Below are 27325 nucleotides of genomic sequence, written 5' to 3'. Positions count from 1 at the left end.
GGAGTGGTATTGACCGTTGAAACCCACTGGTCTACGCTTCCGCTTATCGTCCTTTATTCTCTAGTTCAATTGTCTAGTGAGAAGCTAGTTGAAGTTTGATAACAAGCCATGACATTTTCTCTCCATTGTGTTTCTTTTCCTTGCGTTGAAAGAGGCAAGTGGATAAGCTGGGACAAGCAGGAAAAAGACAGGCTTGAGATACTCCTGTCACATCATATCCATTCCCTAGTCTGGCATACTCTGTTCAGTTTCACCATACTTCCATCGCAACTCCTCATGAACAAAACAAATTGATATGAATTAAGCAGATCATCACTCAACCTACAGTTCATTCCCCTCTCCTCTTCCCACTCCTGCTCCCCCTCAACGCCCGCAACCCACTGCGACTCTGCGTCCGACCTCGCTGTTCCTCCCCAGCCCGGCGACTCCTCCAGGCCTTCCGGAAATGCAGCTGCTCATCCCCAGTCTGCTTCGCCCGGTGGCTGAGGAACTCCTCGTGCGCTTCTTTCTCTTCCAGGAGGATCTTAATCTGGTCATGGAAAGCCGGTGAAATCATCACCAACCCGTTAGTCATCTACACCATTCCTCGAGCTTGTTGGTAAATAAAATGAAAATGAAAAAGGGAGATGGCTGTTTACGACAGTATCGGACGTCAATTGGTAACCCACATATTCCAACCACAGCTCCTGCTCCGAACTCCACGCCTTCTGACACCGCGCCAGCTCGTGCTCCGCAATCGCGAGTTCGCGCTCCTGCGACGAGGACCACCGCGAGCGCTCGTGCGCGATGCTCTTGAAGCTAACGATGCGGACGAGGCGTTTCCGGTAACCGTTATGGGGATGGTTACTGCTGCTGCTGCTACCTGCATCTACTTCTGCGTCTGAGGGTTGCGCCCTCACCGCCAGATCAGGGGTGAAAACGCTGGAAGTGTCGGTGTCGGTGTCAGTGTTCGTGTTGGTGTCGCTGCTGGAGAAAGTATCCTCGTCGTAGTCGTCCATTCCCGTCTCTTTGCAGAGGGGCCCGAGTCCCTGGTCTGAGCATTCGATGTTGGGTAAGGTCAGGGAGGGCACTGCGGAATGGCTGTGATCGACTGCTTTGCCCTTTTGGTGGAATGAGCGCTCGGCTTTCTTGAGCAAAAACGCCAGGCGGAAGACGCATTTGACGGTGTGGCCCATGCCCATCTTGGTAGCCATGTGGGTTGAATGTGCAGTGGAAATGGGATAAATGAGGAAAGAGGTCGATGATTGACTAGGTAATATCCGGAGTAACCATGTGCTTACCTCTCTCTATTTATACCCATACTAAATCTCTTTCTCTCCCAGGACGATCCAGAGAACCAAAAGAAAATACTGCTTCGAATCGGCCGCGATAACCATAATTGCTATGCCTCAGCCATTGAGAGGGCTTCACTCATCCTATACTGCACAATATGTCACATCCAAAAAAAAGTCAGGCCTCACACTGACGCACTGCATCACCCGTCTACAATAGGCTAGCCAGTCCTCTCCGCGCTCTGTTTGGCTGCTCTCTCCCAGACCTGCAGCCTGGTCGGAACCCCAATGCGACGGCTCACCAATCACGGGTAGCACAATCTCGTCGTGTCAGTCTAGATCTCTACAGTCGCCGTGCTTTGCTCTCTTACGGCCATGCCAGCTCAGGCCCAGGCGCTGCATGGCGTGGCAGGCTCACAGCAACGGATTCGCCGCTCAAACAAGGAACAGGTCACGATACATGGTCCCCGTCCCCATTTAAGCCGACACCAGAAGCATCATCGAAGTTGCCAGAATTTCTTTTCAGGAACGATCCAAGATACGAACTCCATACCCCTTGGCCCACCTAAGCCATTCTACCAGGAGAGACGTCGTGCCGACCAGAACAGGTAGGTTCTGAGTGGCCCAACAAGACAGTGGAATACAAGCAAAATAAAAGTAAAGGCGAGTCGAGTCATATACACATCGTGTCCAATGATATTGTGCAATAAAATAGAGACCAAACATATTGGCAAAGAAGACCCACCACTGTACTCCACGAGCAGCTGACTTAGTCAATGCCCAATCAAGTCCAATCTGCACGGAAAACCAAACGAGAGGGGAATAGTACGTCAATCGAAATGAGGTATCACAATGACAAACCAAAAGAAAAACCATGTTTGACAACCCAACTGGCGGCGTATGCAGTCATTGGTCCACCGGGTCCGTAATAGCCCGACAGTATGTAACCCGGAACAGATCAAAACTCAAGAACTTCATTGCACAGGAACCAAAAGAGAGAGCCAAAACCGGAGACGACGATCAACGTCGAGGGTGATAGATGAACAATCATCCACGCCACGCCGTGAGAGCGGCTTCTCTACCTCCAATCTGCTGAGCTGACGTTTTGTCGCCCATCTCTGCTTTCATTTCCTCTCTGATCCGCTCGCCAATGATTATACTGATCAGTCTTCTATGCATATCTGCTTCTGTCCAGCCAATCTGGCCCGTCCCACCTGCCTGCAGGTCGCCACGAGCCAGCTCTTGCACAAATCGGTCAATGATGGCAAACTGGGTCTCGGTAACACGCACCCCATGCTCACCGTCCGATGTCCAAATCCAATCACCAATGATGTCAGAGCGGCCAGGTGCTGGATAGTAAGGAAACCGTTCTGGATGACGTTTTGCCAATCGATATAATCGTCGTAGGAGAAGGTAGTGATTGTCTGTGAAATATCCTGAGACAGCGAGCGGAAAGTGAGGTTCGTAGGTCTCGACCCTGACTTCTTCGACGGGTCGAACGGCACTTGACATAGGCGAGTCCGGCTGCGCGTTATTCTGCTCCGGGGACTGCAGACCCTGCCTTGATGTTTCATGCGTCTCTTTGGGATACAGTTGATCGTCAAGAAGCGTCTGTGCGTTGGCTGATCTGACGTCAGGCTCCTCCTCAGGCTCCTCTTCCGAGACTTCTTCGGACCCAGGACTGGCTGGTCCAAACGACTTTCGAACTGGAGCTTTCAGCCAACCGGGTGTAAGACTAGTAATCTTCTGAAACCAGGTTGATGCCTGACCATCTCCACCGAACTCTCGATTCTGTGCAGGAGTAGTACTGTTTTCTTCGTAGGCGGAACGTGTGTCGGCTAGCGCGGTAGTTGGAATATGCTCGTCCTCGATCTCCTCCGCCATCTGATCGGCACGTTGCATTTCGCTCTCGTGCCTTGTAGTAGGGTCGATTTGAAATGTGTCATCATCCGAAGCCCTGTTAGGGCTTGATTCCAGATAGATGCGTGAACCTTGGTCGTCTTCGATAACATAATCTTCCGCATTATCTTCCAGAAAATCGAGATTTGATCGTTGCTGCTCCGGTGAATCTCCATTCGCACTTTTTTCAGGGCTGCTTTGACCGTAATAGCGACGAATGTGCCGAGGGGTTTCCTCCCCACGAAGCACAGCGGAGAGATCCACTGTCTCCTCGCGCAGTTTCTTGACGCGCGAATGGCCCAAAAACGGCACCTTAGCGTTGTCGTACGTCCACGACTTTGGAGAGAAGATTCCCCTAGGCTCGCCTGGCGCAGGGCTGCTCTCCGATGGGTTAGATTCTTGACGTGCTTCGACGTCATCATTTTCCCTTCCGTGCAGCGTTGACGAGCGATGCGAGATGTTGCTATGGTCTCTCGCTTCTTGCTGCCAGATATCCTCATAGCCCTCTTCGTCTTCCTCCTCGTAAACCTCTTCAGCCTGATCAGCTTCAAAGTCATGCTGCGGCGATTCACCTGGATCCACATCCTGGTCGCGTCTGTCTTCGTCATACACTTCCCGGGCCTCGTAATCTCCCAACTCTTGCCCATGGGAACCCCCGGGATCAGCCTCCTCGTCTGACTGGCCCCCCATTTTGTTGCCGTTCGCGTCAATCTCCGGACTCGGTGGCCCCGTCGTGTCACTGTCAACCACAATGACTTGACTGGCGTTTGCCATTTGGATCTCTCGGCTCACGGCTTCCCTCTCCCGCTGCCATTCCTCCAGTCGCCGTTTCATTTCTGTACTCGGAGTGTCCTTCACAGCAGTTCCGCTGAGTACCTGTTGAGGAGTTGTGGCTGCGCCTCTGGCATTGCCCATCAATCTTGCTTCTGCTGATGCCGTTTGTCTCGCCCGTTCAATCTCCGTCTTTCTCCTCCTCTTTGCGAGCTCCTGTGCGAACCCCAAGCCTGCGCGCAGTTCTCGTCTCATTCTCGGGTGTAAGTCGCTGAACAAGAGCTCTAGCCGCCTTTTGGGTGCTTCCAGACTAGAAATTTGTTCTCTCAGATCCGGCGTACCAGGCGTGGGCACAGGTGCCCCCTCGTATGGACGCCGAAGGGTGCCTTCAAGGGCTACGCCTGCGCGGATAATTCGAGCCAGCCTTGCAAGCGGGTTTCTTTGCTTGGGAATAAAAGCTGGAGCAGGGGATTCACGCAATATAGGCGCAGACTGTCTTTTCTTGGCGGACACGGGCAATGCTTGAGGCTCGGTTGCCTGCAATCTCGGTTCTTTTTCCACCTCTACATCTGGGGAATCCATCCTGGGATTCAGATTCAGGCTTGACACTTTGCGCTTCGATTTCTCCGTATTCGCCATCTTCTCTCGGGCTAGGAAGGGCTTCAGAGCACCGTTGCCATTCTGCGAGTTGATGCTCAGCCCGTGTTGTTTGACCGAGGGTAGTGTATCCAATGAAACCATGCTAAAGCCTTCGCTTTCCATGATAGAATCAAACTCCCTATGTTCTTCTGTTGGATCATTTGTAGGACGAGTCGTATTTTGTTCCTGGCTGGAATGTGCCCTAGATTCAACTTGGACCGCCCTGTCATCGTCACCCAGAGAGGAGGTTGGACTTGGGTATGAGCGTGGCGGCCTGGGTGTATGACCAGCATGCAGTGTATTTTCTGGTGAGAATCCTTGGCTTTCTCGAGAGGGCGATGGCATTTTTGAGGGGGTCGACTGCGGTTCTTCATCATGGTTTTGTCCGTATATCTGATCCACTGCAGTCACATCTGGTGTATCATACGTACGCTCATTATGTATTCGGGGGGAGCTCCGATCCCAAGCGGCTGCATCGGGTTGCCCCATGTTGTTGTCTTCTGGAAAGGCGTCGACGGGCATGAAACCCTCCGGCAAAGCGTCGTCCTCCGAGTCTGCGTCCCCAGCAAGGTTCAACGGACTCCATCGTTGTCCGGCCTCCAGTTCAGGCTCAACGGGCCGGGTGTCTTGATGATCCCCCGAATCAGCCACTTGCTTATCGCCCTCTACCGTATCCGGATTGAGAGACTGTTTCCTTGGTCGACCTCGCTTTCTCTTCTGCCCACTTCCGCCTGCTGGGCCCGGTGTGTGCCCAGGACTGCCTGCTGTAGGCGTAGCATCCTGTTCCCGTATGTCCGACTTCCTTGGTCGCCCTCTGCGCCTTTTCGGTGACTGTTCCGCATGATCTTCGGCATCCTTGAGCGGTATTTTGACTGTCGTAGCCGTCGGCGGCCTCGGCCGCTTGCGCGCCGGGCTCCCTTGATTCATTTCCTCGTCTTGTGTTGCCTCGAGTGTTACTCGGATCCTCCACGGGCTCAAGTTTCCATCCGCCTGTGCCTTTTCTGGAGATAATGATCGCTGTCGACCGTTCAACTGCCTAGTCGGGGACACAGGAAGCAGGACATCGTCGAATCGAATCGAGTGCGCGCCCTTGGCCGGACTAAGATTGATGCGCGACCGCTTTCCCTTGCCCGTCCGCGGGGTCTGAAGGAGCTTAAAATTGGCTGGCGACATGAAGCTCTGGCGACCGGAGAAAGGTCTGATCGGAGATGATATCAAATAATCGGCGTCGCCAGGGGGGCCAAGAATGTCTGGAGAAGAGCTGGAACTTTGGGAGAACATTGCGCCATGCAACAAACAATGCGGTTCATGAGGAGGGGGCGACCGTGCCGCAAAGCGCGTCGCGCAAGAATAGCAATTTACAGAGGCTGTTTTGCCAACACAACTATTCAGAATTCATCATCATCAACAAACCAAATCAGCTGTCATCATTCTGGATTCGACCCTAAGAGTCCGCATATCCAACATAAACAAGTCTCCCGATCAGGCAGGCCGAGGGTCCGGGCCGATCTGAATGCGAGGGGACGCGTCGGTATTACATAATCGGTAAATATCTGTTCCGTTCCGAGTACGGTCAGTCATAGAGGCCATGGCTGCAGTGGTCGGTCGACTTTACCAAAATGCTTCAATGGAAACATTCAAGAATGAAAAGTGAGTGTTTTTCATCATCACTCCTTTACTCCACGTACAAGCCAGCAAAAGTCGTTGCTGGTCAACCAGTTCCTCTCAGTTACCTCCCGGGAGCATCTTATTCTCGACCAAGAGGAGAAACTAGGAAAATGATCGACAAGCCTTTTTCCCTTCCCCGCAAATGGAACTTGAAATCCCCCACCGGAATTGCCTGTAAAGGTCTAGCGTACTGTCCGAGATCCAACCACGCGGTTTTTGCCTCGCCGCCTTGCGGCCTTGTTGACCTCAGGCACTCACTAGCCAAAGCTAGATTAACGGTGTTTAGGGGGCGTATTGCTTAACTGTTGCTGGAGCATTGAGAGCAATATACACGGAGAAATTCATTTCGCTCAACCCACAACTGCTACCGGCTGGATCCTCCAGTAGAATCTTCCATTCACTGACACCTCCGCCCCAACTGGTTCCGTCGAGCTTGTTGGCAGGAAACAAGGTAGCTGGTGACTGCACGCGGCACGGATCCCTGCACATTCGGGGCTAGTCAACCAAAGCCCCCGAGACAACTGGAAGCTTGCCATTGACTACGTCCATTCTCGGTAAATTTACGAGTCATCTCAGCAAATCAGTGAAGCACAAGAGGGTTCGGGCCTACCCCAGCTTCCTGCTGGTTCCTGCGCTTTGTTTCCCCCGCACGGAGTAGCATCATGAGGTGAATGGTGCCTACTACCAGCAGTGACGTTTTATTGTTTTTGCTAGGGGATTATGAATACCTCCCCATTATTTAACCGACGCACACCCCCTCTTCGTGGCTGCTTTCGTTCTTTGCTGTGTCCTGCTCGGATAACACCTCGTGTCTTGATCATTTACTGCTCCTTCTTCATCACTATCACTATTCTACTGGGGCTCAGGATGCATGTCAAGCACTATCTCTCGGCAGTCCTTTATGGACTGCCAGTTTTGGCTCAGAGTACGCAGTCGAGCTCCTCTTCTTCGTCCAGCACTTCAGCTACAGATCCCTTCAAGGTCTACACCATCAGCGCGGAAAACATCACTGCCAAGCTGATTCCATATGGAGCACGGCTGATATCTCTGATGGTCCCGGATCGCGATGGCAAGGAGCAGGATGTCGTCATTGGCTACGATGATCCTAAGGCCTACCTGAATGACACAGAGACAGTCCACACCTTCTTCGGTGCTGTTGTGGGTCGGTACGCCAATCGCATCAAGAACGGCACGTTCACCATCGGCACGAATGAGTACCATGTGCCGGAGAATGAGAACAACGGCACTGATACTCTCCACGGAGGCAAGGTGGGCTACGACCAACGGAACTGGACTGTCACAGCACACTCCAAGTCTTCCGTCACCTTTACTCTCTTCGATCAAGGCTGGGAGGACTTCCCCGGAGACGTCATCACCCACGCCGTGTACAGTGTCGACACGACTGTCACTCCGCAGAACCCAAAGGGTCTCCCGCAGCTGACCACCAAACTGGTCTCCCTTGCCCTGACGGAGGCGACTCCCATCATGCTCTCTAACCACATCTACTGGAACCTCAATGCCTTCAAGGCCCCTAATGTCCTGAATGACACCTTCCTGCAACTCCCTTACTCCAACCGCCTTATCGCCACAGATGGCATCCTCATCCCCAACGGCACCATCCTTACCGTAGACGCGTTCAACGGCGCCCCCGATTTCACCGAGGGCAAGCTCATCGGCGCCGATCTCAAGGATACCTACGGTATGTGCGGCACAGACTGCACCGGCTACGATACCTGCTGGCTCGTCGACCGACCCCCTCAATACGCAGCTCCGGACTCGCTGGTCCCCATCGTCCGCATGAACTCCAGCGCAACCGGTATCAGCCTCGAAGTAGCGTCCAACATGCCCGCTCTGCAAATCTATACCTGCGACAACGCCAAGATGGACTACCTCCCCATCAAGCCGTCGCAGGAGAAGCGTAATAAGGAAGAGGGCAAGGAAGGCGCAAAGAACGTCATGCAGTATGGCTGCGTGGTTATCGAGCCTGAGGGCTGGATTGATGGCATCAACCACCCTGAATGGGGACAATTGCCGCTGCAGATCTTCTCTCCCAATGATGGTCCAGCCGTCAACTGGGCTACTTATCAATTCGGCACTGTCTAGACTTTTTGAGTCGTCCGCTGTGAAAATTGGTGGTTGAACTGTCTTAGCTGACGTTAGGTTCGAAGTGATATCGCTGCTCTGTTTTGACATACCAGCAGCTTTGAGATCGACGGTCTCTCAAAGTGTACATAATAATCTAATGCTATTCAAGTTATAATCCGGCTGGCTGTCTACCATTCCTTCGTAGCTGCACTTCTATTGTTTCTCGATCGGAGAGCGATCTGGAAGATAAGGAGTCTGCCATAATACTTCCCAAATCAATAGACTATTTCGATTCTCACTGGGTATCATATATACAGGTCAAATTTCATCTTAGGTCCATGACTTGCGAACCAACGTATAGTCACACACGTCCTTGCCCAAGTTCAACCCCAGGCTGCTAGTGTCCAGCTTGACCGGTCCCCGCCTGCTCGAAGACCAGAACGTCGATCAGGAACATGGCCATGATCCAAGTCCCGGCTGGCACCAGCAAGACCATGCTGAAGGTATTTCTCCCGCTCAATTTCCACCTGTCCCCTGATCTTGAGGCTTGCCACAAGACTAGCTCCGGCCCAGGCACCCAGAGATTCCACCTCGCGCAGTATACCATGTACCTGGTGTTTCATGTCCTTGTCCTTGCTACGGCGTAGCTTCTGCTCAATGAAATCTACCTCTTCTTCGGGCGCCTCATTCTCTTGAGTGTCCGGTACCGCTGAACTTTCAGAGGGCTCTATGGTATTGTCTCGACCGCCCTTCGCGGGTGCCGGCGCTTTCAGCCTCAAAGCTAGGAGCTTCTCCTCTACTTTCTGGGTCGCTTCGCCACGGACTGGGCTCCAGCCATACGTATTGACCATAGCCGCCACCTCGTCGATGACTCGCCGTCGAATGCCGGGAATAGTAGCACCACCTCCAACGAATATTATCCGCGACATACATGTGCCCCTAACATCGGGCGGCAGGCGGAGTAGCGTGTTGTAAACCAACAAAGGTATTGACTTTTCCTCGTCGTCCAAATCGCGCTCCGCTGATTCCTTGGCGAAAAGGACCTTTTCAACCGGCTCCGCGAATGCCGAAAATGGAATATCAATATAGGTCGAATTAGGATTCGATGGGGACGGAATCGACACCATCCTGTTGCCTACAGAGTCGGGGATAGTCTCCTCGTGCGATTCTGGTGGTGAAGCTGCATTGTCACCTACCCGGGGCTTGCACCAAGCAAAACGACTGACGACTTCTTCGCAGTACTCGAAGCTGACGGTTATGTCGTCCACAACTTCAGATTCCCGGCTGGCGTCCGAGGCAAGTCGAGTGAGCATCTTCCCTGTCTCTTGAAGCAAGGACTTCATGGCTCTTGTACTTCGCTTGGCCGCAATCTCTCGGTATTCGTACAGCCCGCTTACAGTAGTTTCTGCCCATCCCAGATCTACCACCAATGCTGAGCGGAGCCCTGCTGCTACCGCGGCCATTGCAGGGCTCGGAAGAAGGGTAATACTCGGGAATCGCCAGCGACTGAAAAGAGTCGACAGAATCGAAGATAATAACGGATGTGGCATGATGGACGGGATGACCAGCACCAATCGTGATGTACCCGCATCTGTCAGCAGATATTTGTTGTATGTTTCCCGAAATACCCGTTCGATTTTGTCCTCGATGAGCCCCAGGTCGACATCACGTAAATCCATTTTCCACAGTTCATATGCACCAGTCCATTCATCTGGTTTGACTCCCCGTGAGCTGCTTGTATTGTTGGTCCCCTTCAACCATCCTCTATAGTCGCCAGCTCTCCTCCAGTCTTCTGGCCCATATCCAACGACACATATAGGCATGCTTTCGCCCTCAAATCCAGCTCGAAGCCACCGCGATCCAAGTTCAAATATAATCGCATCTTCGTCTCCGCGGAAGGAAGAGCCCCCCGAGCCGGTGCTCGCAAAGGAAGAGTTATTGGACCGCAACTGCTGTTGAGGTGTATGAGGTGACGACGGTCTGCCAGTTTGATTGTGGCGTAAGTTCAAGGGGAAATTGGTATTGACGGGGACAGAGCGCTTCTTGTCATCAAGGGAGGCTGTAGACGGGGTTGCCATTGCTTCGTGGCAACTATATTGTTCGATGGTAACTTCCTTTGAAGCTTGTTGACTCCTAATTTACAGCGCAGAGAACGGATCGATTGAGTGTTGCCCAACCGCGAGTCATTCTTTCCCTGCGCAACTCACCAGCCAAGGGCCCAATTAACCATCAAGCGCTGGAAAATATTGGACACTCATTGATCTGGAATTTTCACCTCTCCCAAAGTGCAAGCTCCTCATTGCGAGAAACCGAGAAAAGAGTTCCCCTCGTCTCCTGTTCTCTGGACGGATCTTTTGTCGGGCCGTCGCATCAGCTTCCCCGACGTTAACAACAAACAACACTACGGCAACAATCAGGATATTTTGCCTGCTTCACAGTAGTCGAGACTACTGCCCATTTCTGGATTTTGTTTTTTGGGCTTTTACTCGTGGTCTCTGATCTGTCTCATGGGGATTCCTGGGTAGGTGCAAAGCTCGTTTTCAGAATAAATACTTTCGTGGTCTCTATATATTTCGGATTGCACAACCTAGGACCACAACATAAGAACGCTCATTGAACAAAAAAGCAACGAAGCTATAAATCCGCAAATCAGCTAACATGGGACAGACTCATCAATGCCATTGGCTCTGGAGAACGGATTTCCTTGTCCAAGCTGGCAATAACCCACTTGGAACGGACTTCAAGACCCATACGCATTGCCGTGGATATCTCGATATGGCTGTTCCAGGTGCAGGCCGGTCGAGGTGGACGAAATCCAGAGCTGCGAACTCTGTTTTACAGACTATTGAAGTTCCTAGCGCTGCCTATCCGTCCGCTATTTGTTTATGATGGGAAGGACAAACCGCCCTTCAAAAGAGGCAAGGCGGTCTCTGGTCGCAGCTACGGGAACGCGCCCATCATCCGGCTCTCGAAGGTTCTGATTGATCTGTTCAAGTTTCCTCGACACGATGCTCCAGGTGAGGCCGAAGCTGAATGTGCTAGATTGCAGACAGCAGGTGTCGTTGATGCCGTCATGAGCAACGATGTTGACGCCTTGATGTTTGGCTCGACCCTGACCGTTATGAATTTCTCCAAGGAGAGTGGCAGTGGCACCTCCGCAGCCACGCATATTACCTGCTACAGAATGTGTGGTGATGGCGATCATCCCTCAAATGTGCCGCTTGACCGTGCTGGTATGATCCTATTCGCGATGCTCAGTGGCGGTGACTACTTGCCGTCGGGAGTTCCAAAGTGTGGCAGCAAGTTGGCCGCGGAGATTGCCAGAGCAGGCTTTGGCGCAGATCTATTGGACACTATCAGATCCGACGGGCCTGAACTCGACATGAAACTAGAAGAATGGAGAGAAAGGCTACAGTACGAGCTGGACGAGAACGAAAGCGGGTATTTCCAGACGAAGCACAAAGCAGTACGCATTCCAGAGTCGTTTCCAGATATGGCAGTCCTATCGTATTACGCCAAGCCCGTGGTGTCCTCGCCACAGGATATTGAAGTGCTTAAATCCCGCCTGATGAATGCTTGGGATCAGGAAATCGACGTCCTCGAACTGCGAAGATTCACTGCCGATGCATTCGAGTGGAATTATCGTTCTGGGGCAAGGAAGGTGATCAAGTTGCTCGCAGAGCCTCTTGTCTCCTATAGACTTCGCTTGCAGAAAAGCCCGTCACCCTTTGCCGGGAATACCTCCTTGTCAGGCAGCGATGTGCCAATGTTGCAAAAGATCTACAAGAGCCGAACCAGCTTTAGTACTGATGGCCTGACAGAGCTACAGTTGGAGATTGTCCCGATAGATGTCGTTGGTTTGAACCTACTCGCCGAGGAACCTAATCCTCCAATTCCTTCCCAGGGAACGACAATTGTTTCTGGGGACGAAGAGGAGGATGTGGAAGACTTTACAGAGGCTACAGTTCAGTCGCCGACTAAAAAGCGGACCGCGAAGCGTTTCGACCCCTATGCCGCTGAAAAAGTCTGGATCTTCGAGACCATTGCCACCATCGGGGTGCCTGAGGTCGTGCAGACCTGGAAAAAGGAACAGGCCGAGAAGGCTTCCGCGCCGAAGAAGTCAAGCAATCGGAAGACACGCCCCAAGAAGAAGGGACCAATCGACCCCGGCATGAAACGAGGCAGCATCCTCAAGTATGGTACACTCACCAAGCAGAGATCTGACATCTCAGAGTTCAAAGGCGCACAACTATTTGAGGCGGCAATGTCCGCAACTCCTCCAAGAAATTCGACAGCGCCAGGGCTTCTGCGTGCTGAGAGTTCTCCAGACGCCTTAATGAGGGTTAGCCCAATCTACGGCCCATATAGTCATAAGCGCAGGTTGGATATTCAGCCGCAAGTATATCAGCCTGTAGATTATTTGGTTGACTCATTTACTTCTTCCTGCACCATATCCTCCATGCCGGACATCAAGCGACATCCGGTGGCCACGCGATCTCGCATGGGGAGCCGGCGGGCGGGTGTACGCTCCGGCGATGTTGAGGTGCAGACTCTCGACTTCTTAAGTGCTGAGCCTGTCTTCAATTCCTCTCCGTCGCGTACGTCTCCCGCTAGAATCAAAATGAGTTACTCCAATGCCAGGTACGATGACTCCGCCGGTTCAGATCTATACTCAGACACAAAGTCTGTCGTATCACCACCATCGCCTGGAAGCGAGAGTCGTCAGCAGACGCAATCGAGGCCCGTCAAGACGTCAGCTAAGCCTCGAAGGAGGGTAGAAGTTCAAGAGTTGGAGGAAATTATGTCTGCGGTTACACTCAGTGATGGAAGCCCTTATGAACAATTAGAAACTTTAGCGCAAACACCGACCGGCCTCAAAGCTCGATCACTAAGAGGGCTGAAAATGCATGAAGTTCATGCTCTCGCCGCTGAAGCTCAAACAGCGCGCTCCTCTCGAACGAAGGAGAGCGTCTCTCCGACCGCAAACCATTCATGTGTGAAGGCCCCCGGTGTACGCCTGCCGCCAAGTGCTCCAAAGACGTTGGTAATGGACCCGTGCGCGGATGATGCGCTCGAGCCGACAACGAAGGAGGAAAAGCGAGTCGAATCGAGCAGTAAGGTGTCATGGCCTCGCCAGACTTCCTCACATCTAGAATCGGTCATTGTGTGCGATGGGTTCTGGACGACTGAGGCTAAGTCCCAATCTGAGCTGGCTTCAGAGGAGACAGAGCGTGGCTCGTCCAACAGTGACGAAAAGAGAAAGAAGAAGCGCATCCCGCGTGTGAGCATTTTGGACTTGAGCTGATTTTTTGCCGACTTCAAAGTTGACTTATTGGCACTCAGATTGCGGTGTTCTGGCGTCTATGGGGATACCAAGGATATTGGAGTCTAATTTTCATGTCATTTGGTGTTGGTTTTTTTCTCATTTGGCTCTATAATTTAAGTACATTTCCCTTCATAACACACGTCGCACTGATTGCGACGACGAAAGGAAACCATAATGAGATTTGGAGAGTATCTTCAAGCAAGCAACAGTGGAAGCGCCCATCAACGGGAGGTGTGAAACAACGATTGCGGATGTCCCATCGTATATTACCATCCCAGTCTATAGGGAATCCATGGTGTCTATCCTTGTAGACCTGTCAAGGAAAAGTAACGGACCGATGTATAAAGTGGTATAAATATGAGCTACAGGAGAACAGTGAATAAGGGCATCAGAAGAAATTGACAGGCCAGACCGCGGCATTCCTAGAAAAGAGGTATATGTCTATCAAGGTCGAATAGAAAGAGAGCAAGTTAACCGAAAACTTTCAGGAACCCCCACAGCCCGATTCCACTAAGAACCGGGATAGTGAAGTTATCGTCCCAGCTGAACATGTCAATGAACTCGCTTCCGGCGGCGATAATACCGGAAACAACACTCATGGCACCCAGTGCCAGCGGGCCGGTGATGACTCCGCGCGAGGAATCGGAATCGGCGGTCCAACCGAGGAGACCCCTGATAGGATCCGGGAGTAGGTTCAGACGGCCGGTGAACATGAATGAGCCCTCGGGATCGTTTGGAAAAGTGCCGACGTGGGGGACGAACCAGCCCCAGAAGGCAGCGGCGGTGACGACGCCGACGAGCCAGGCGGCCAGGGTACCAGCAAAGCTCTTGCCCTTGCGCAGTTGGAACGTGCGCCGGCCGTAGAGACGGCCGAAGGTGGAGGCTGCGGTGTCGCACCAGCTGAGGAGCAGGACGCCCATGACCGCAACGTCCTTGGGGAAGAAACGCAGAACGGAGTAGGCGCCCAGCAGGTACCAGATCACGCCGTTGTAGCCCGACACTTCTGTCTCCCGCATGAGCGCGCCAACGCAGCGGATGTAGAATTTATTGAAAGTCTCGGAGCGATGGCGGATAATGTCTGTCGCTGCGATGGGGACGAGAGCGGATAGCAGCCATGGGGTGATTTGGAGAGTTTGGACGCCTCGGCTATACAGATAAAGGGTAAGGAAGCCGATAGAGCCATGGAGGAGCTTGCGCGGTATCTCGTGACGATGGATGAAGCTGCGGTAGCGAGTGTGGAGGGGGATCAAGCCCAGAGGTGAGGGTGAACGAGAGATGTCGTGTGCGCGGCCTTTGCCCAGGGCGGAATTAGGCGAAAGGAAGTCGGAGGGCGATATGCGGCCGTTGGTCTTCAAAGGCTCCGGCTTCCTGGCCGGTATCATTGGATTGGACCGCCGCGTGCGAGTTGAACGAGCAGGAGCTGCTGGACTGCGACTGCGAGACCTGGTCGGCGACCGACTTGAGTCCGTATCCACGTCTTCGCTTCTCTCCTCGGATACATCTACAAGACGTTGGCGTCGCGCTGCCGATCGAGTCCTCGGGCCGGCATAATTATCTCGTGAGCTTGACTCACTCGACGGTACAGGCGAAGGAGATATGACTCGGGGAGTTGCCGGGACGTCGTCGGCGGAAGAAGAGGGCATTTCGACCGCTCTTATAGCGAAAGGCGGAAGGGCCGGAGCCGGTATCAGCCCGGACAGAGTGCGCTGGCGCAGATAGTTATAGTCGCAGACGAGCGCGTCAAGAAAGAGAAATCTGTCAGCTGCAAACGACGCAATGATGGGCGACTAGATGATGAACGAGGTGTGTGTGAAAGAAAGTTGGTTTATCGCGTGAAACGTTGGCCCAAGGCAGACATGCGGCTGCGCATGTTCCTAGAAATTTAGAGAGAGATCGACATGGTCACTTGACCAGCAAAAAGACAGCACTGACAAATAAATATCTGAGAAAATGAGAAGTACTCGGTAGGTACTTGAAAGCAATTTGCAAATCAGAAATTTTATTCGAGTATTTTGGGTTCGTTGCTTTTTTTCTCTTCGGTTTTATTTCAGTCTGGTACCTTTAGGCTTGTGATTCCGCCGAATCCGCAGGCGATCACGTGTAAATGGGCAGAAAAGGCTCACCGCCTCAATATCTAATCGGCGATCGTTTTGATAAGCTATTTTTTTTCCTGCATCAGTCTGGGCAATCGTTGCTGATCGTCGGGTCGAACTGAAGGTCCGATTCTGCACTCGGCTGCTGTCATGGCTCCAAAACCACCTGCAGGCACTTCATCCAGGGCCTGGGATGCAGTGACACCAGCCCTGTCAGAATGGGTCTTAGAAGCAATGTCCTCAATGGGCTTCACCCGCATGACCCCAGTGCAAGCATCCGCTATTCCTCTGTTCATGGCGCATAAGGATGTCGTAGTGGAGGCAGTCACTGGCAGCGGAAAGACACTGTCTTTCCTGATCCCGGTGGTAGAGAAGCTTTTGCGTCTCGAAGAACCCATCAAGAAACATCATATTGGAGCCATCATCATTTCACCAACAAGGTAGGCATTGATTTCAGGGCGCGCGGCAGCCAGAACCGTGGAAAAGCTCGATGCTGACTATGTGATTAGAGAACTTGCATCACAGATTTACAATGTACTATCATCATTACTCGCCTTCCATCCTCCTTCAGCCGCTGCGATCAACCCCTCCGAAGACGACGATGCGCCTCGACCTAAGTTCCCCTCATCTACTCTCAGAGTTGTTCCGCAGCTCCTCCTCGGCGGTTCGACTACTCCTGCAGAAGATCTGAGTACGTTCCTGAAGCGGTCACCGAATGTGTTAGTCTCCACGCCTGGACGGCTTCTGGAATTGCTTTCTTCTCCTCACGTCCACTGTCCTCAATCCTCATTCGAGATGTTGGTTCTTGACGAGGCCGATCGACTGCTAGACTTGGGATTCAAAGAGACTTTGCAGAACATCCTGCGCCGGCTTCCCAAACAGAGACGAACGGGTTTGTTCAGCGCCAGTGTTAGCGAGGCCGTTGACCAGATTGTCCGAGTCGGTTTGCGGAATCCTGTGAAGGTCATGGTCAAGGTCAAGGGTGGCTCAGGCGTTGACGATAAGCGAACTCCAGCTAGGTTGGTGCCTCTCTACTTTATACTTGAACAGCGGTCTAACTCGATTATACCAGTCTGCAAATGACCTATCTTACGACACCCCCCTCGCACAAATTCGCCGCTTTGAAACGCATCCTTTCTTCAGTTCAGCCCACTCCCTTGAAAACGATTTTCTTCGTCTCTACGTGTTCGGGTGTCGATTATTTGTCCGCAATCCTCCCACTGCTGCTCGGTGACGATTTCCTGTTGATTCCACTGCACGGCAAACACCAGGCAAATGTCCGCCAAAAGAACTTCAACCGTTTCATCAATTCGCACGATCCAGCCATTCTCCTCACCACCGATGTTGCTGCGCGTGGATTAGATATCCCGTCTGTCGATCTTGTAATTCAAATCGACCCTCCATCAGACCCGAAATCGTTCATTCATCGATGCGGTCGTGCTGGAAGAGCCGGCCGGAGGGGTCTGAGTGTAGTACTTTTGCATCCAGGACGAGAAGAAGATTATGTTTCTTTCCTAGAAGTTCGGAAAACACCTGTTGTTCCATTCTCTCCATCAGTTACTTTCTCCGACGATGATGCGGCCGCTGCCACGGCCACGGCCCGTAAGGCTGTCTTGGCCGATCGTGCGCTGCATGACCGAGCCCAGAAGGCGTTTGTCAGTTGGTTCAGAAGTTACAGCAAGCATCAAGCAAGCAGTATCTTCCGTGTCTCTGACCTTGATTGGGAAGCTTTGGGCAAAGCATGGGGTTTGTTAAAATTGCCCAAGATGCCTGAGTTGAGGAACTTCACTGGTGACAAGACGCTCGGCGTGAGCCTTGACTGGGACAATTACGCATACAAAGACAAGCAAAGGGAGAAACGACGGAAGGAGCTTCTCCAGGAGGCTGCCGAATCTGGTGCCACTCAATCCACGTCAAATAAGAGACGAGCCAGCGAAAGTGTCGCATGGAGCCAACAGGCCGAGTCGAAGAACAAGAAGCTCAAGCGACGTGAGCAGAAGAAATCGAAGCAAGAGAAGGCCAGATGGGAGAAGATGACGGAGGAAGAAAAACAGAAGGTTCTTGAGACGGAGAAGATGGTTGAGGAGCTGAGGAAGAAGAACGAGGAAGAAAGACGACTAAGACGAGCAGCAGCCAAAGCCGCAGGCACGAAGGCTGACGGTGATGACGACGAAGAATTCCAGGGATTTGATTGAGATACCTCGCATATACGCACGATATCGGTTCGTTGGATGATCTTGCTACTTGAATGTATACCTAAAGCTCCTCCCAGATAGATTCCCGTGTACATACACAACAGCTTTAATGAAAAGCCTTCTCAATACTCTCCTGACCCTGTGACTTCACTTTTAGACTGACCCATTACCAATTACTCCTCATCTGCTTTCAGCAGTCTTCTCATCCGGGTCAAGAACTATCTGCATGCTCTGAACAGTAGCCTTTCCCTCGGGATCGGGCCTTCCAACCTCCCTGGTATGATCTTCTGCCTTACCCTCCTTTCGATTAACTCTCACTTCCTCGTTCTCCCCGTTTGATCCTTCTTCATACACCACAGGCGCAGCCTGGATTGTCCGCACTTCACCAACCGCCCCATCAGCAACCAGCCCTTCCCCCGACTCATCCTGCACCAGCAACGACTGTATCGACAACTCGGAAGAACAAGAGCCCTGCGCGCTCAGTCCCGCCTCATCCCTTCTCCCCACATCCCCAGCAGTCTCCAACTCCCCCGTACTCTCCTCCCCCATCGGGAGCAACAAATCCCCAATCGGAATCCCTCCTCCGACAAGGCACGGATCAATCGGCGTAACTTGCTGCTGCGATTTATGAGATGGCGATTCCAACTGCGAGCCCCCAAATCCCTGCTGTTCTGGGTATCCCACAAGCCCAACCGCGGCATTCGTGGTTCTACCGCCGAAAGCCGCGGCCCGGCTGCACAGCGCGCAGAAGCGCTGTCCGACGCCGCGGGCGATGTAGCGGATAGGACAGACTTGGATTAGGGGCGTGGAGCTTCCCGGGACAGCGAAGACGCGGACTTGCGGGCAGGGCTGGATTAACTGGAGGTAGGTACAGGTGCATGGGGGTTTATTAGGCATGTAGTAGCACATTGCCTATGCTTCGGTTGGTTTATAGATAGAGTTGGTTTCACGATGATAGTGATGACGATGGGTTTGATGTGTCTCGTGAATTAGTGATGATGAAAGTAGAAGCTGGTTAAGAGAAGGTGAGAGGGATAGAAGAGAAGAGCATATATACTGAATCGGATAGCAGCATGCATCCATTGTCTTGTTACTGCAATCTTCTCTTTGTCTAGTGATAAAGGACGAGTATGGCTTTGTCAAAGGATGGTTCTTTCTCAAGGGTTGAGGGTCGTGACAGTTGACATGGTCCTGGTTCACAGACAAGGAAACTGAACATGCCGTAGTGGATTATGAAGATCTCAGAAGCAAACTCATACAGGTGCCGTCACAGAGGCAGATAAATCAGTTAATCCGATGCAGATAGGACAGATGCGAATATTGTTTCCATTGCCAGGTTCAATGCGAAAGCCAAGCTCAAAAGCGCCGCTGGCTACAAAAGTAAATCAAAATCTCCTGCTTATGCCACATGGTTCGAGAAGAAAAACAATGATGCACTAAACTCCGCCGGTTGAAAACAAGAGAACAAGACAGATTCGATCTCATAAACTTCATAAAGGGCCTTCACCGAGCAGGCCTACAAACTCCAGTCTCATCACCAGGCTGGAGGAGGCCGCTGGAGGTTGCAGAGAATGAAACAAAACGCAAGACACAAACGACTTCCAAAATCCCGCAGAAAACACCTTGAAACATGGTCTGGGCCCATCGCAATTCCATAAAGCAGGAAGGAGGCCGAACAGGCTATGCTCAGTAATCGGAAGATGGAAACAAGAAAACGCAGCAACATAATAATCATACAAATCAAGAGGTATCAAGACAAAGCAAGACCGTTTAAAATCTTTCGTCGCCCTGATGATATGACTTCAGCCTAGGCTTGAGCTTTCGTAAATTCCTCCAAACTTTGACGGAAAGCACGGTGAACTTCGTCCACAGCAGATGCGTCCCACACGCTGGCGACGATCTGAACAATCTCATCATCAACACCCAAGCTCTTCTGGAGAGTATTGGGTTCCGGCCACTTAAGCTGCTGGAGATCTCCAGTTGAGCATTGCTCATAGAGCCACTGAGCATCACGAGCGAATTGATCATCGTCGCCGAAAGTCTCCACAGGCGGTTGTTGATTGACAACAGGCGAAGCGGTCAGAGGACTTGAGTAACGACTAGCAGTGCGGAGCCCACTGGGGGTTTTAGGTTTGTACTTTTCGGCCTGAGAACGGACTCTGGCGAGAGCTTCCTGATCAACTCTGGCTGGGGTAGACGGAGGCAATGCTTGACGTGGAGTGGGCCGTGGAGCAGGCGATTGCACACTACACCTCAAAGAACAATTGTTAGAAGAATGGCAATGGGGCTTGAGTTGAAGGTGTTAGCAAAATACCTTTCTTGTACTTCTGTACTGGTAGTGGTGGTTTGAGTCTCAGAGACAGACTTGGCCGCGGGGGATTTTGGAGAAAGCGCGCCGCTCGACTCTGAATCATCAGAGAAAGCATCGTAATCCAGCTGGAACGTGCCTTGTTTGTTGGGAATGAAACCCGGAGACCGCTGAGGAGTAGACAAATCGACGCGAGGAGCGGGAGTTGGTGTTGCGGGCGCAGCGGCAGGGGAACCAGGCGCCGTCACTCGAGCGGCATCGCCCATGCCGATAAAGTGTCTTCCCGTATAGGGGTCCGTGGCACGAGGACGCGTGCGAAGTTTAGAAGGAGTATCCTCGGGGCTGGCATCGAAACGCACCCTCTTCGACGGCCCTTGTTCCGACCGCATAGCACTGCGAACGGCAGATTTGACTAGAGCATCAGGTTTCGTAGGAGGTACGGCCTGCTGGGGTTGCACATCGGCTTCGTCTTCGCTGTCAGAGCTATAGCAGAAATAATCCAGATCCAATCCATAGCTGCATCCGGCCGGATTGGGAATGACATCAGGCGACGGGGACCGCTTGCGCTTCTTTTGAGTAGCGTCCTCAGCCGTCTGAGGCAAGGCCCGCTGTTCACTGACATCTGTCACCTGAGAAGTCGATGGAGGTTGGTCCTGTGCCGGAGATGGCTTCTCTGCTTCAACTGGACGTGACTCTGGCTGAACGGCCTGGGAGGTTTTCTTAGGAGTAGAAGTCAGGTCTCCAAGGAAGCGAGCACGGTCAATCGGAGCCGGAAAGAGGGAGTAGGACAAGGTGCGCTGGCGTTTGCTGGGCGGCTGCTCACTCAAGCGACGGCGAGAGCGTTTATCACTCTGGGCAGCATTCTGATTCGAATCGACAATCTTGGTGTGAGAAGGACGCTCTGGCAGCGGCTGGGAGGATGACACTGGAGGCTCTTGCGGCAATGACTGCAAAGACGGTTCTGAAGGCAATTGTGGGGTTGGCAATGGTGCTGCGTCTGGTGAGCCAGGCGCACGGAATCACCAACAAAAAGTGAAAAATCAGTAGGGCGAGAAAACGTACCTGGAGCTTCAGACGTCTGAGACCGACCAAATCTTGGAAGCAAACGGGAGAAGGAACGAGGCACAGAGTTGATCAGTCCGCGGATGTTCCAACCTCTTGCCTGAGGGGTAGAAGGAGGCTCGGCCGTGGCAGACACATCTGATGGATCCTGATCGTCTGGCTTGCTCTGTTTCTCGGTAGATTTGGTGTTCATCTGGAGAGGCTCCGTACACAGATTGATGGGGCTTGACTCCGCTGCCCGGCGGTCGGCTTCGTTCTGAGCGAGCAACTGGGGGAGGCGGAAGACCGTCTTGTGAATCCGGCCTTGATTCTCGATCGTCCGACGCCGAAGGCGCTCGGAGTAGGGGGCGGCGTTGTATGTGATCCGCCGGGACAGCGGAGTCATGCGGCGCGCAAAGGGGGTGCTTCCGGGGGGTCCCACGTTCCGCCGCTTGTTGGACGACGGGGTTTCGGCGCCGTCGTCACGGGGACGTTTTCTGTTCACTTTTCGAGGGGTTAGCCTCGTTTCCTCTTTGGCGGGCTCCTTGGCGGGTTTCTGGGCCTCTGCCTCGACTCTCCGACAACCTAACAACTCCAACAGGTAAGAAGTAGCCGAGAGAGACAACCATGGTGGGTCGACGCTCTTTTTGGTGGCACCAACACCCAAGCCTGAGCGGGGGCTCATCACCTCCGACTCCTCTGGAATCGGAGAGAGAGCCACACGCGCCCATCGCGCGGAATTCTTCCTCGTGGAACGGCTAACTTGACGTGACTTGTCAACTTCCGCGGCCACCGGACGGGAATGCGAAGGGCCCGGAATCAATTCGGACACATTCGCCGACACCAACCGCCCATCATTAAAGGTGGACGTCGTACCCGACTCAGTCGGGACATCGAAGGTCGCGTCCTGCTGGACTTGACCTGTTGATGCCGGCATATAGCTCAGCAACGGAGTCGCGGATGCTGCCGGCGTGCCGCCGTAGGTTGTATCCGCCAAGCACAATCCAGAGAAACTCTGGATCAGGGCAGCAACCTCGTTGTCAATTGACGACGACACAGCCGCAGCAATCGACGGAATCGGGACCTCCTCGTCGCGATCGACAGGAGACAGAGGAGACAGGGAACCTTCGCGAGAAGATTCACCTGAGGAGATCCACGACACGTCGATTGGGGCGGTGTGTTCCTCGACGACCATGGGGGAGTCATCGAGTTCCGAAGAGCACTGACCGCAGACCGACATCGGCGAACGGCAGTATCGCTCTTCCTCGAACTCTATCCCTTCCATGGCCGCGAGGAACAACCGCGCAGCGATCGTTGACCCAGTTGAGGCCTCCGTCACGGCAGGTGGCTGGGTGTTGTACTCCTCAGAGGACAACAAGACGACGTTTGCATCGGATCCACATTCGTCGGCCATGATGCTGTCCGAGTCATCTCTGGCAGCATTATGCGCTGCAGCCAACTCCACTTGCTTGTGGCGGGCGAGGCAGGCATCAATGTCTGCCAGAAGAGACTCTTTGAGCACGGACCTGAGAGGGGGGAAATCCTCCATCTCGAGGTCCGGTGTGTGAGACCGTTCCGAAAGGGGCGACCCAATGTCGCTTATGCCCTCGAGCGGATCCGGATACCAGGTATCTGCAGGAGCACCGGAAACATCTTCGACGAAAGTCTTCGATTCCGCTCCCTGTGGAGATGGGGCCTCGGGAGAGGGTGCCGCAGCTCGGCTCCTATGCAGGAATCCCGTGTCCGGGCGTAAAGGCGAGGATGGCAGTGAAACATGTGGGAGAGGGGGTGAGGGGGAGATGGATGGTGAGGAGGGCCAAGGCTCAGGGTAAGGCTCAGGAACAACTGCTTCAGGGAAAGGAATGAAGGACAACTCACTGTCCGATGCTTTAGGCTCAGACAAAGCATGTTCACCAATCGAAGGGACGGATTCGGAGTCCTGGGGTTCCGGGGGTTCCTGTGCGGCGTTCGTTTCATCGACGATGGATCCAGGCTGTGATGCTTGTTCGGCATCGGTCCGTTCTGTTTCGTCATCAGATGTTTTCCGAGCAGGCTGTCGCGTCGATTGACGAGTCGAGGTCTTCCGGGTTCGAGTCTGAGTCGTCGGAGCTTCCTCTATAGACGCTATTACGCCATTGCCGGCACGTCGACTACGGGAGCGGGAGGTGGTCTGTGTAGAAGGTTCGGCGCTAGACTGTCTGGTGCGTGCCTTTCTGGTGGATCGAGTACTAGACTCTGTTGCAGGCTCAGCACTGGACTGTCTAATGCTCGCACTCCTGGTAGATCTAGTAGCAGGTTGTGATGCAGGTTCAGCACTGGGCTGTTTAAGGCTCGCGCTTCTCGTCGATCGAGTGGTTGGTTGTGATGCAGGTTCGGCACTACCCTGTCTGAGAGCTGCAGTTCTAGTAGATCTCGTCCGACGAGGTTCGGATTCGAGAGCAACGAGACCGCCAGGCGAGAGTGGCTGCGAGCGGGTACGCATCTTGACTGTAGACTGCAATGCAGAACAACAACCGACTGGAAGAACGGCACCAAGGCAGTGTTATACCGCGACGTGATCTGACACGTGAGATGGGTCAAGTAAATTGAGTTTGGAGATGAAATCGAAATGAGACTTGCAAAGAGCAAATATCTCTTAACTCAGAAGTTTTGTAGAGAAGATAAATCGTGGACAATGAGTTGTGAGATGATGATGGTTGAGAGCAAGATGTGTTGTGGTGAGGAGAAAAAAAGTAGGAGAGAGACGGGGGGCCGAGGGGATATTTGTTTGTTTTGATGTTGTGTTGTGGGTTTCGCCTTGCACCTGCTCGAGGGTTAGCGACCTAGTGATATTCACTTACCAGGCGATAGTGATGCTGTTGTCGAGAGGTGAATGTGCTACAACATCATCGGCGCTCAAGTTTGTGTTTGTGAGTGTTGCAAGTGGAAAACGAAATTCGGGGTGACGTTCCGGCAGAATCCTGGAAAAAGGCGGTCAGATTCCTCCGCCCTCACTCCGCTGCTTGCTTGACTCTCCCAGAGATCGCACTGCGCGACATACATCATTGTGTCCACATAGTAGGGGAGTGGCAATGGACATGTAATAATACTAGCTGAAGTCCCAGCACTGTGCTGACTCTACGAACATCGTTCGAATGAACTGTACACAGCAAGTCTGCTCATTCAGCCTTGAGTACGGAGCAGATAGCGAATCCATCCGTTCCTGACTTAATCGACACCTTACTACGGTGTTCTCTTCAGGTATAAGTGACAGCCATGGATATCGATGAGGAGTTATATTTGTACATTGAGGTCTCTCTTATGTGGACAATGAGAGAGCCAAGCTAATCAGGAACAGCGCGATCACCTCAAAAGCGCTGTAGAGTGCAAGTGCCATAACATACACACGTGGCTCGGTGTAGAGAACAGAAAATATAAATGAAATAGAATACAAGCACACCGGCAAACCTTTACATGCTGATCTCACCCTTCCAAGCAGCGTCCGACAGGCCGAGCGTTTCAATAAGATGCTGCCACCTTGGTCCACCCCGTTCCTTCCTACGCAGGTACCGAAGCAGTTTCTGTCTCTTGTGAACCAGTAGTCTCAGGTTGCGCTTATTGTGCTTGTCCTTGTTGGTCGATTGGAGATGTCTGGACAGGTTAATGATCTTTGCGGTCAGAATAGCGACCTGAACTTCGGGAGAGCCAGTATCTGGGCCTACTCTGGGCGTCTTCTCGGGGTGGACAGTGGAGGAGTCGTGAGCAACAGCTGCGGGCTTGGGTGGGAGGATCTTGTCGGTATTATGTCTTCCGAATGTATCAATGCATTTCTGTATAAGCAGACGAGTGCGGTCTTTGGTGTTCCCGTTGTTGATATTGATGATACGGCTGATCGCTTCCTGAGCGTTTCGATGTTCCTTAAGGTGTCTTTCTGCAGCCTCCTTTTCAAGTTGAGGGTCTGCCGTTTCCCGGTCCGGGTTTTCTAGCGGTGATGTCAAGGTTTTCGAGTATTCCAGCGCCTGCTGCAGTCCTTCCGGCGAGATAAAATGGTTGAGGGCCGCATCTTCAGAGGTCGGAGCCTTCGTGCCTTTCAGCTCCTCGATGAAAGGGGTAGGTTTGCTTTCCACCGGATCGCCAAGGGACTCTTCACGCTCTCGAGCAAGGGCTTGTTGACGAGATAGATTGGCAGCCTTGCGTTGACGGGACTGGGCCATTAGAAATGGGTCATGGCGCCGTCGCTCTCGAGTCTCCGCAGATCCGGCTCGCACAGAGGTCTTGCATGGGTTTAATGACAATGCGACAAGTGGACTATGAACATGGGAAGACCCTGAGTTTGTCAGTTCAACACTCAACAGAATCAGAAGGGATAAGAAACAAAAACTCTGTAAACTTACCTGTGAAGGCCTTGAATATTGGCTGGGAAAGGAATCGTGGAGGCATCTTGATCAATTGCCAATCCCTTGACCCTGCTAGATATCACGCCCTCAGCGGTGCTTTTGGACTTTTGATGCTGCTGAACGAAATCTTGAGACCGCCCGACATGCACTAGTCCTGATGGGGAGACCTAATTCACGTGATGCGGTGGGCGGATCAGAGCCTCGAAGATTACAGCGATACAGAAGAATTACGCGGGTGGTACAAACTTGGTAACTGACCTTACGATATCGGGTAACCCTAGCCCTAAAGCTCACAACCGGCAAGCGAAATTCATCTCGGCCGCGGCGAGGAAAAGTTACATCTTTCGCGTCGGCCTCATCCTCCTCCATCACCAGCACGACAAGCGCCAGACGATTGATATATTCAAATCGCCGTCTTTGACAATATCAATCGACCAAAATGGCTCCCTCTCAGCTCCCCCCCATGTTCAACCCCACCCCCCAGGACATTGAGATGCTCCTCGCAGCTCAATGCCACCTGGGTTCCAAGAACCTTCAGGTTCACATGGAGCCTTACCTCTGGAAGACCCGTCCCGACGGTGTCAATGTCATCAACATTGGCAAGACCTGGTATGTCGCCTTGGATTTTGATTATCGGGGCTTTGGCCACTGGCTCTAACACGGGGATCGCGAACTTGTAGGGAGAAGATCCTCCTGGCTGCCCGTATCATCGCTGCCATTGACAACCCGGCCGACATCTGTGTCATCTCCGCTCGTCCCTACGGCCAGCGTGCTGTCCTGAAGTTCGCTTCTCACACCGGTGCCACTGCCATTGCTGGTCGTTTCACCCCCGGTAACTTCACCAACTACATCACCCGCTCTTTCAAGGAGCCCCGCCTCATCATCGTCACCGACCCCCGCACCGATGCTCAGGCCATCAAGGAGGCCAGCTACGTCAACATCCCCGTCATCGCTCTCTGCGACACTGACTCCCCCACCGAGTTCGTTGATGTTGCCATCCCCACCAACAACAAGGGTCGTCACGCCATCGGTCTGATCTGGTGGTTGCTTGCCCGTGAGGTTCTCCGTCTCCGTGGTACTCTCGCCACCCGTGAGACCGAGTGGGACGTCGTTGTCGATCTCTACTTCTACCGTGACCCTGAGGCCGAAGAGAACAAGGAGATTGCCGAGGAGACCAAGGTCCCCGGTGCTGAGGAGATTGGCGCCGGTGCCGTCGAGTCCGGCTTCGCTGGTGAGAACTGGGATACCCAGGCTCCTGGTGCTGGTGTTCCTGGCACTGCCTTTTCCGCTGCCACTGCTGCCCCCACCAGCTGGGAGGCTGATGGCGGTGACTGGGCCGCCAGCTCTGCCGCTCCTGCCGGTGAGAGCTGGGCTGAGACCCAGCCCGCTGAGGCCAAGTGGTAGATGATATGAACTGGTGACAAGGGCAGCCGTTGAGGAGAATCAGTTTCTTTTCCTTACAAAAGTATGGCGCATTGGAGGGGATCCGACGTCTAGGCGACTGACGCGAACAATCATTTGCACAATCCGAATGACGACGAAGAACTCATAAGAGTCCTTCCGCCAAAATTCCTTGGCATGTCTACCCTAGTCTCTTGTTCAGGAACTCGCGAAATGAGAAAAAAAGATCAAAAGAAGCTTTTCAACGGGCGC

General features: G+C 52.9%; 11 protein-coding genes across 11 annotated transcripts; 4 read left to right on the top strand and 7 right to left on the bottom strand.

Moving 5' to 3' along the window:
• Positions 1-328: 328 nt before the first annotated feature.
• ALT_1488 (uncharacterized protein) lies at positions 329-1193 on the bottom strand (the record flags this gene model as incomplete). Its single annotated transcript, XM_033558457.2, has 2 exons — positions 329-529; positions 669-1193. The coding sequence occupies 2 exons, from the start codon at positions 1191-1193 to the stop codon at positions 329-331; spliced, it is 726 nt and encodes a 241-aa protein (XP_033414348.2).
• A 1125-nt stretch (positions 1194-2318) lies between these two features.
• Positions 2319-5861, bottom strand: ALT_1487 (putative AT DNA binding protein; the record flags this gene model as incomplete). Its single annotated transcript, XM_033558456.2, has 1 exon — positions 2319-5861. One exon carries the CDS (start codon positions 5859-5861, stop codon positions 2319-2321), a length of 3543 nt encoding a protein of 1180 aa, XP_033414347.2.
• Positions 5862-7115: 1254 nt separating this feature from the next.
• Positions 7116-8351, top strand: ALT_1486 (aldose epimerase family protein; the record flags this gene model as incomplete). The annotated part of the gene is made up of 1 exon (XM_033558455.2): positions 7116-8351. The coding sequence occupies one exon, from the start codon at positions 7116-7118 to the stop codon at positions 8349-8351; it is 1236 nt and encodes a 411-aa protein (XP_033414346.1).
• A 365-nt stretch (positions 8352-8716) lies between these two features.
• Positions 8717-10411, bottom strand: ALT_1485 (putative actin-related protein RO7; the record flags this gene model as incomplete). The annotated part of the gene is made up of 1 exon (XM_033558454.2): positions 8717-10411. The coding sequence occupies one exon, from the start codon at positions 10409-10411 to the stop codon at positions 8717-8719; it is 1695 nt and encodes a 564-aa protein (XP_033414345.2).
• A 429-nt stretch (positions 10412-10840) lies between these two features.
• Positions 10841-13638, top strand: ALT_1484 (crossover junction endodeoxyribonuclease; the record flags this gene model as incomplete). The annotated part of the gene is made up of 2 exons (XM_033558453.2): positions 10841-10854; positions 11001-13638. The coding sequence occupies 2 exons, from the start codon at positions 10841-10843 to the stop codon at positions 13636-13638; spliced, it is 2652 nt and encodes an 883-aa protein (XP_033414344.2).
• A 491-nt stretch (positions 13639-14129) lies between these two features.
• Positions 14130-15302, bottom strand: ALT_1483 (diacylglycerol/polyprenol kinase family protein; the record flags this gene model as incomplete). The annotated part of the gene is made up of 1 exon (XM_033558452.2): positions 14130-15302. The coding sequence occupies one exon, from the start codon at positions 15300-15302 to the stop codon at positions 14130-14132; it is 1173 nt and encodes a 390-aa protein (XP_033414343.2).
• A 600-nt stretch (positions 15303-15902) lies between these two features.
• On the top strand, positions 15903-17947 carry spb4 (ATP-dependent RNA helicase SPB4; the record flags this gene model as incomplete). Its single annotated transcript, XM_033558451.2, has 3 exons — positions 15903-16192; positions 16262-16771; positions 16825-17947. 3 exons carry the CDS (start codon positions 15903-15905, stop codon positions 17945-17947), a joined length of 1923 nt encoding a protein of 640 aa, XP_033414342.2.
• A 180-nt stretch (positions 17948-18127) lies between these two features.
• On the bottom strand, positions 18128-18856 carry ALT_1481 (uncharacterized protein; the record flags this gene model as incomplete). The annotated part of the gene is made up of 1 exon (XM_033558450.2): positions 18128-18856. The coding sequence occupies one exon, from the start codon at positions 18854-18856 to the stop codon at positions 18128-18130; it is 729 nt and encodes a 242-aa protein (XP_033414341.2).
• An 898-nt stretch (positions 18857-19754) lies between these two features.
• ALT_1480 (uncharacterized protein) lies at positions 19755-23778 on the bottom strand (the record flags this gene model as incomplete). The annotated part of the gene is made up of 3 exons (XM_033558449.2): positions 19755-20193; positions 20262-21252; positions 21318-23778. 3 exons carry the CDS (start codon positions 23776-23778, stop codon positions 19755-19757), a joined length of 3891 nt encoding a protein of 1296 aa, XP_033414340.2.
• Positions 23779-24745: 967 nt separating this feature from the next.
• On the bottom strand, positions 24746-25715 carry ALT_1479 (mitochondrial 37S ribosomal protein uS15m; the record flags this gene model as incomplete). Its single annotated transcript, XM_033558448.1, has 2 exons — positions 24746-25602; positions 25670-25715. The coding sequence occupies 2 exons, from the start codon at positions 25713-25715 to the stop codon at positions 24746-24748; spliced, it is 903 nt and encodes a 300-aa protein (XP_033414339.1).
• A 396-nt stretch (positions 25716-26111) lies between these two features.
• On the top strand, positions 26112-27076 carry rps0 (40S ribosomal protein uS2; the record flags this gene model as incomplete). Its single annotated transcript, XM_033558447.2, has 2 exons — positions 26112-26281; positions 26353-27076. The coding sequence occupies 2 exons, from the start codon at positions 26112-26114 to the stop codon at positions 27074-27076; spliced, it is 894 nt and encodes a 297-aa protein (XP_033414338.1).
• Between the last annotated feature and the right edge of the window lie 249 nt (positions 27077-27325).

This window comes from Aspergillus lentulus (assembly GCF_001445615.1).
Source record: "Aspergillus lentulus DNA, contig: Alt04, strain: IFM 54703, whole genome shotgun sequence".
Lineage (NCBI taxonomy): Eukaryota > Fungi > Ascomycota > Eurotiomycetes > Eurotiales > Aspergillaceae > Aspergillus > Aspergillus lentulus.
Note: the sequence above shows the minus strand (reverse complement) of the source record. Positions and strands in the feature narration are given on the sequence as shown.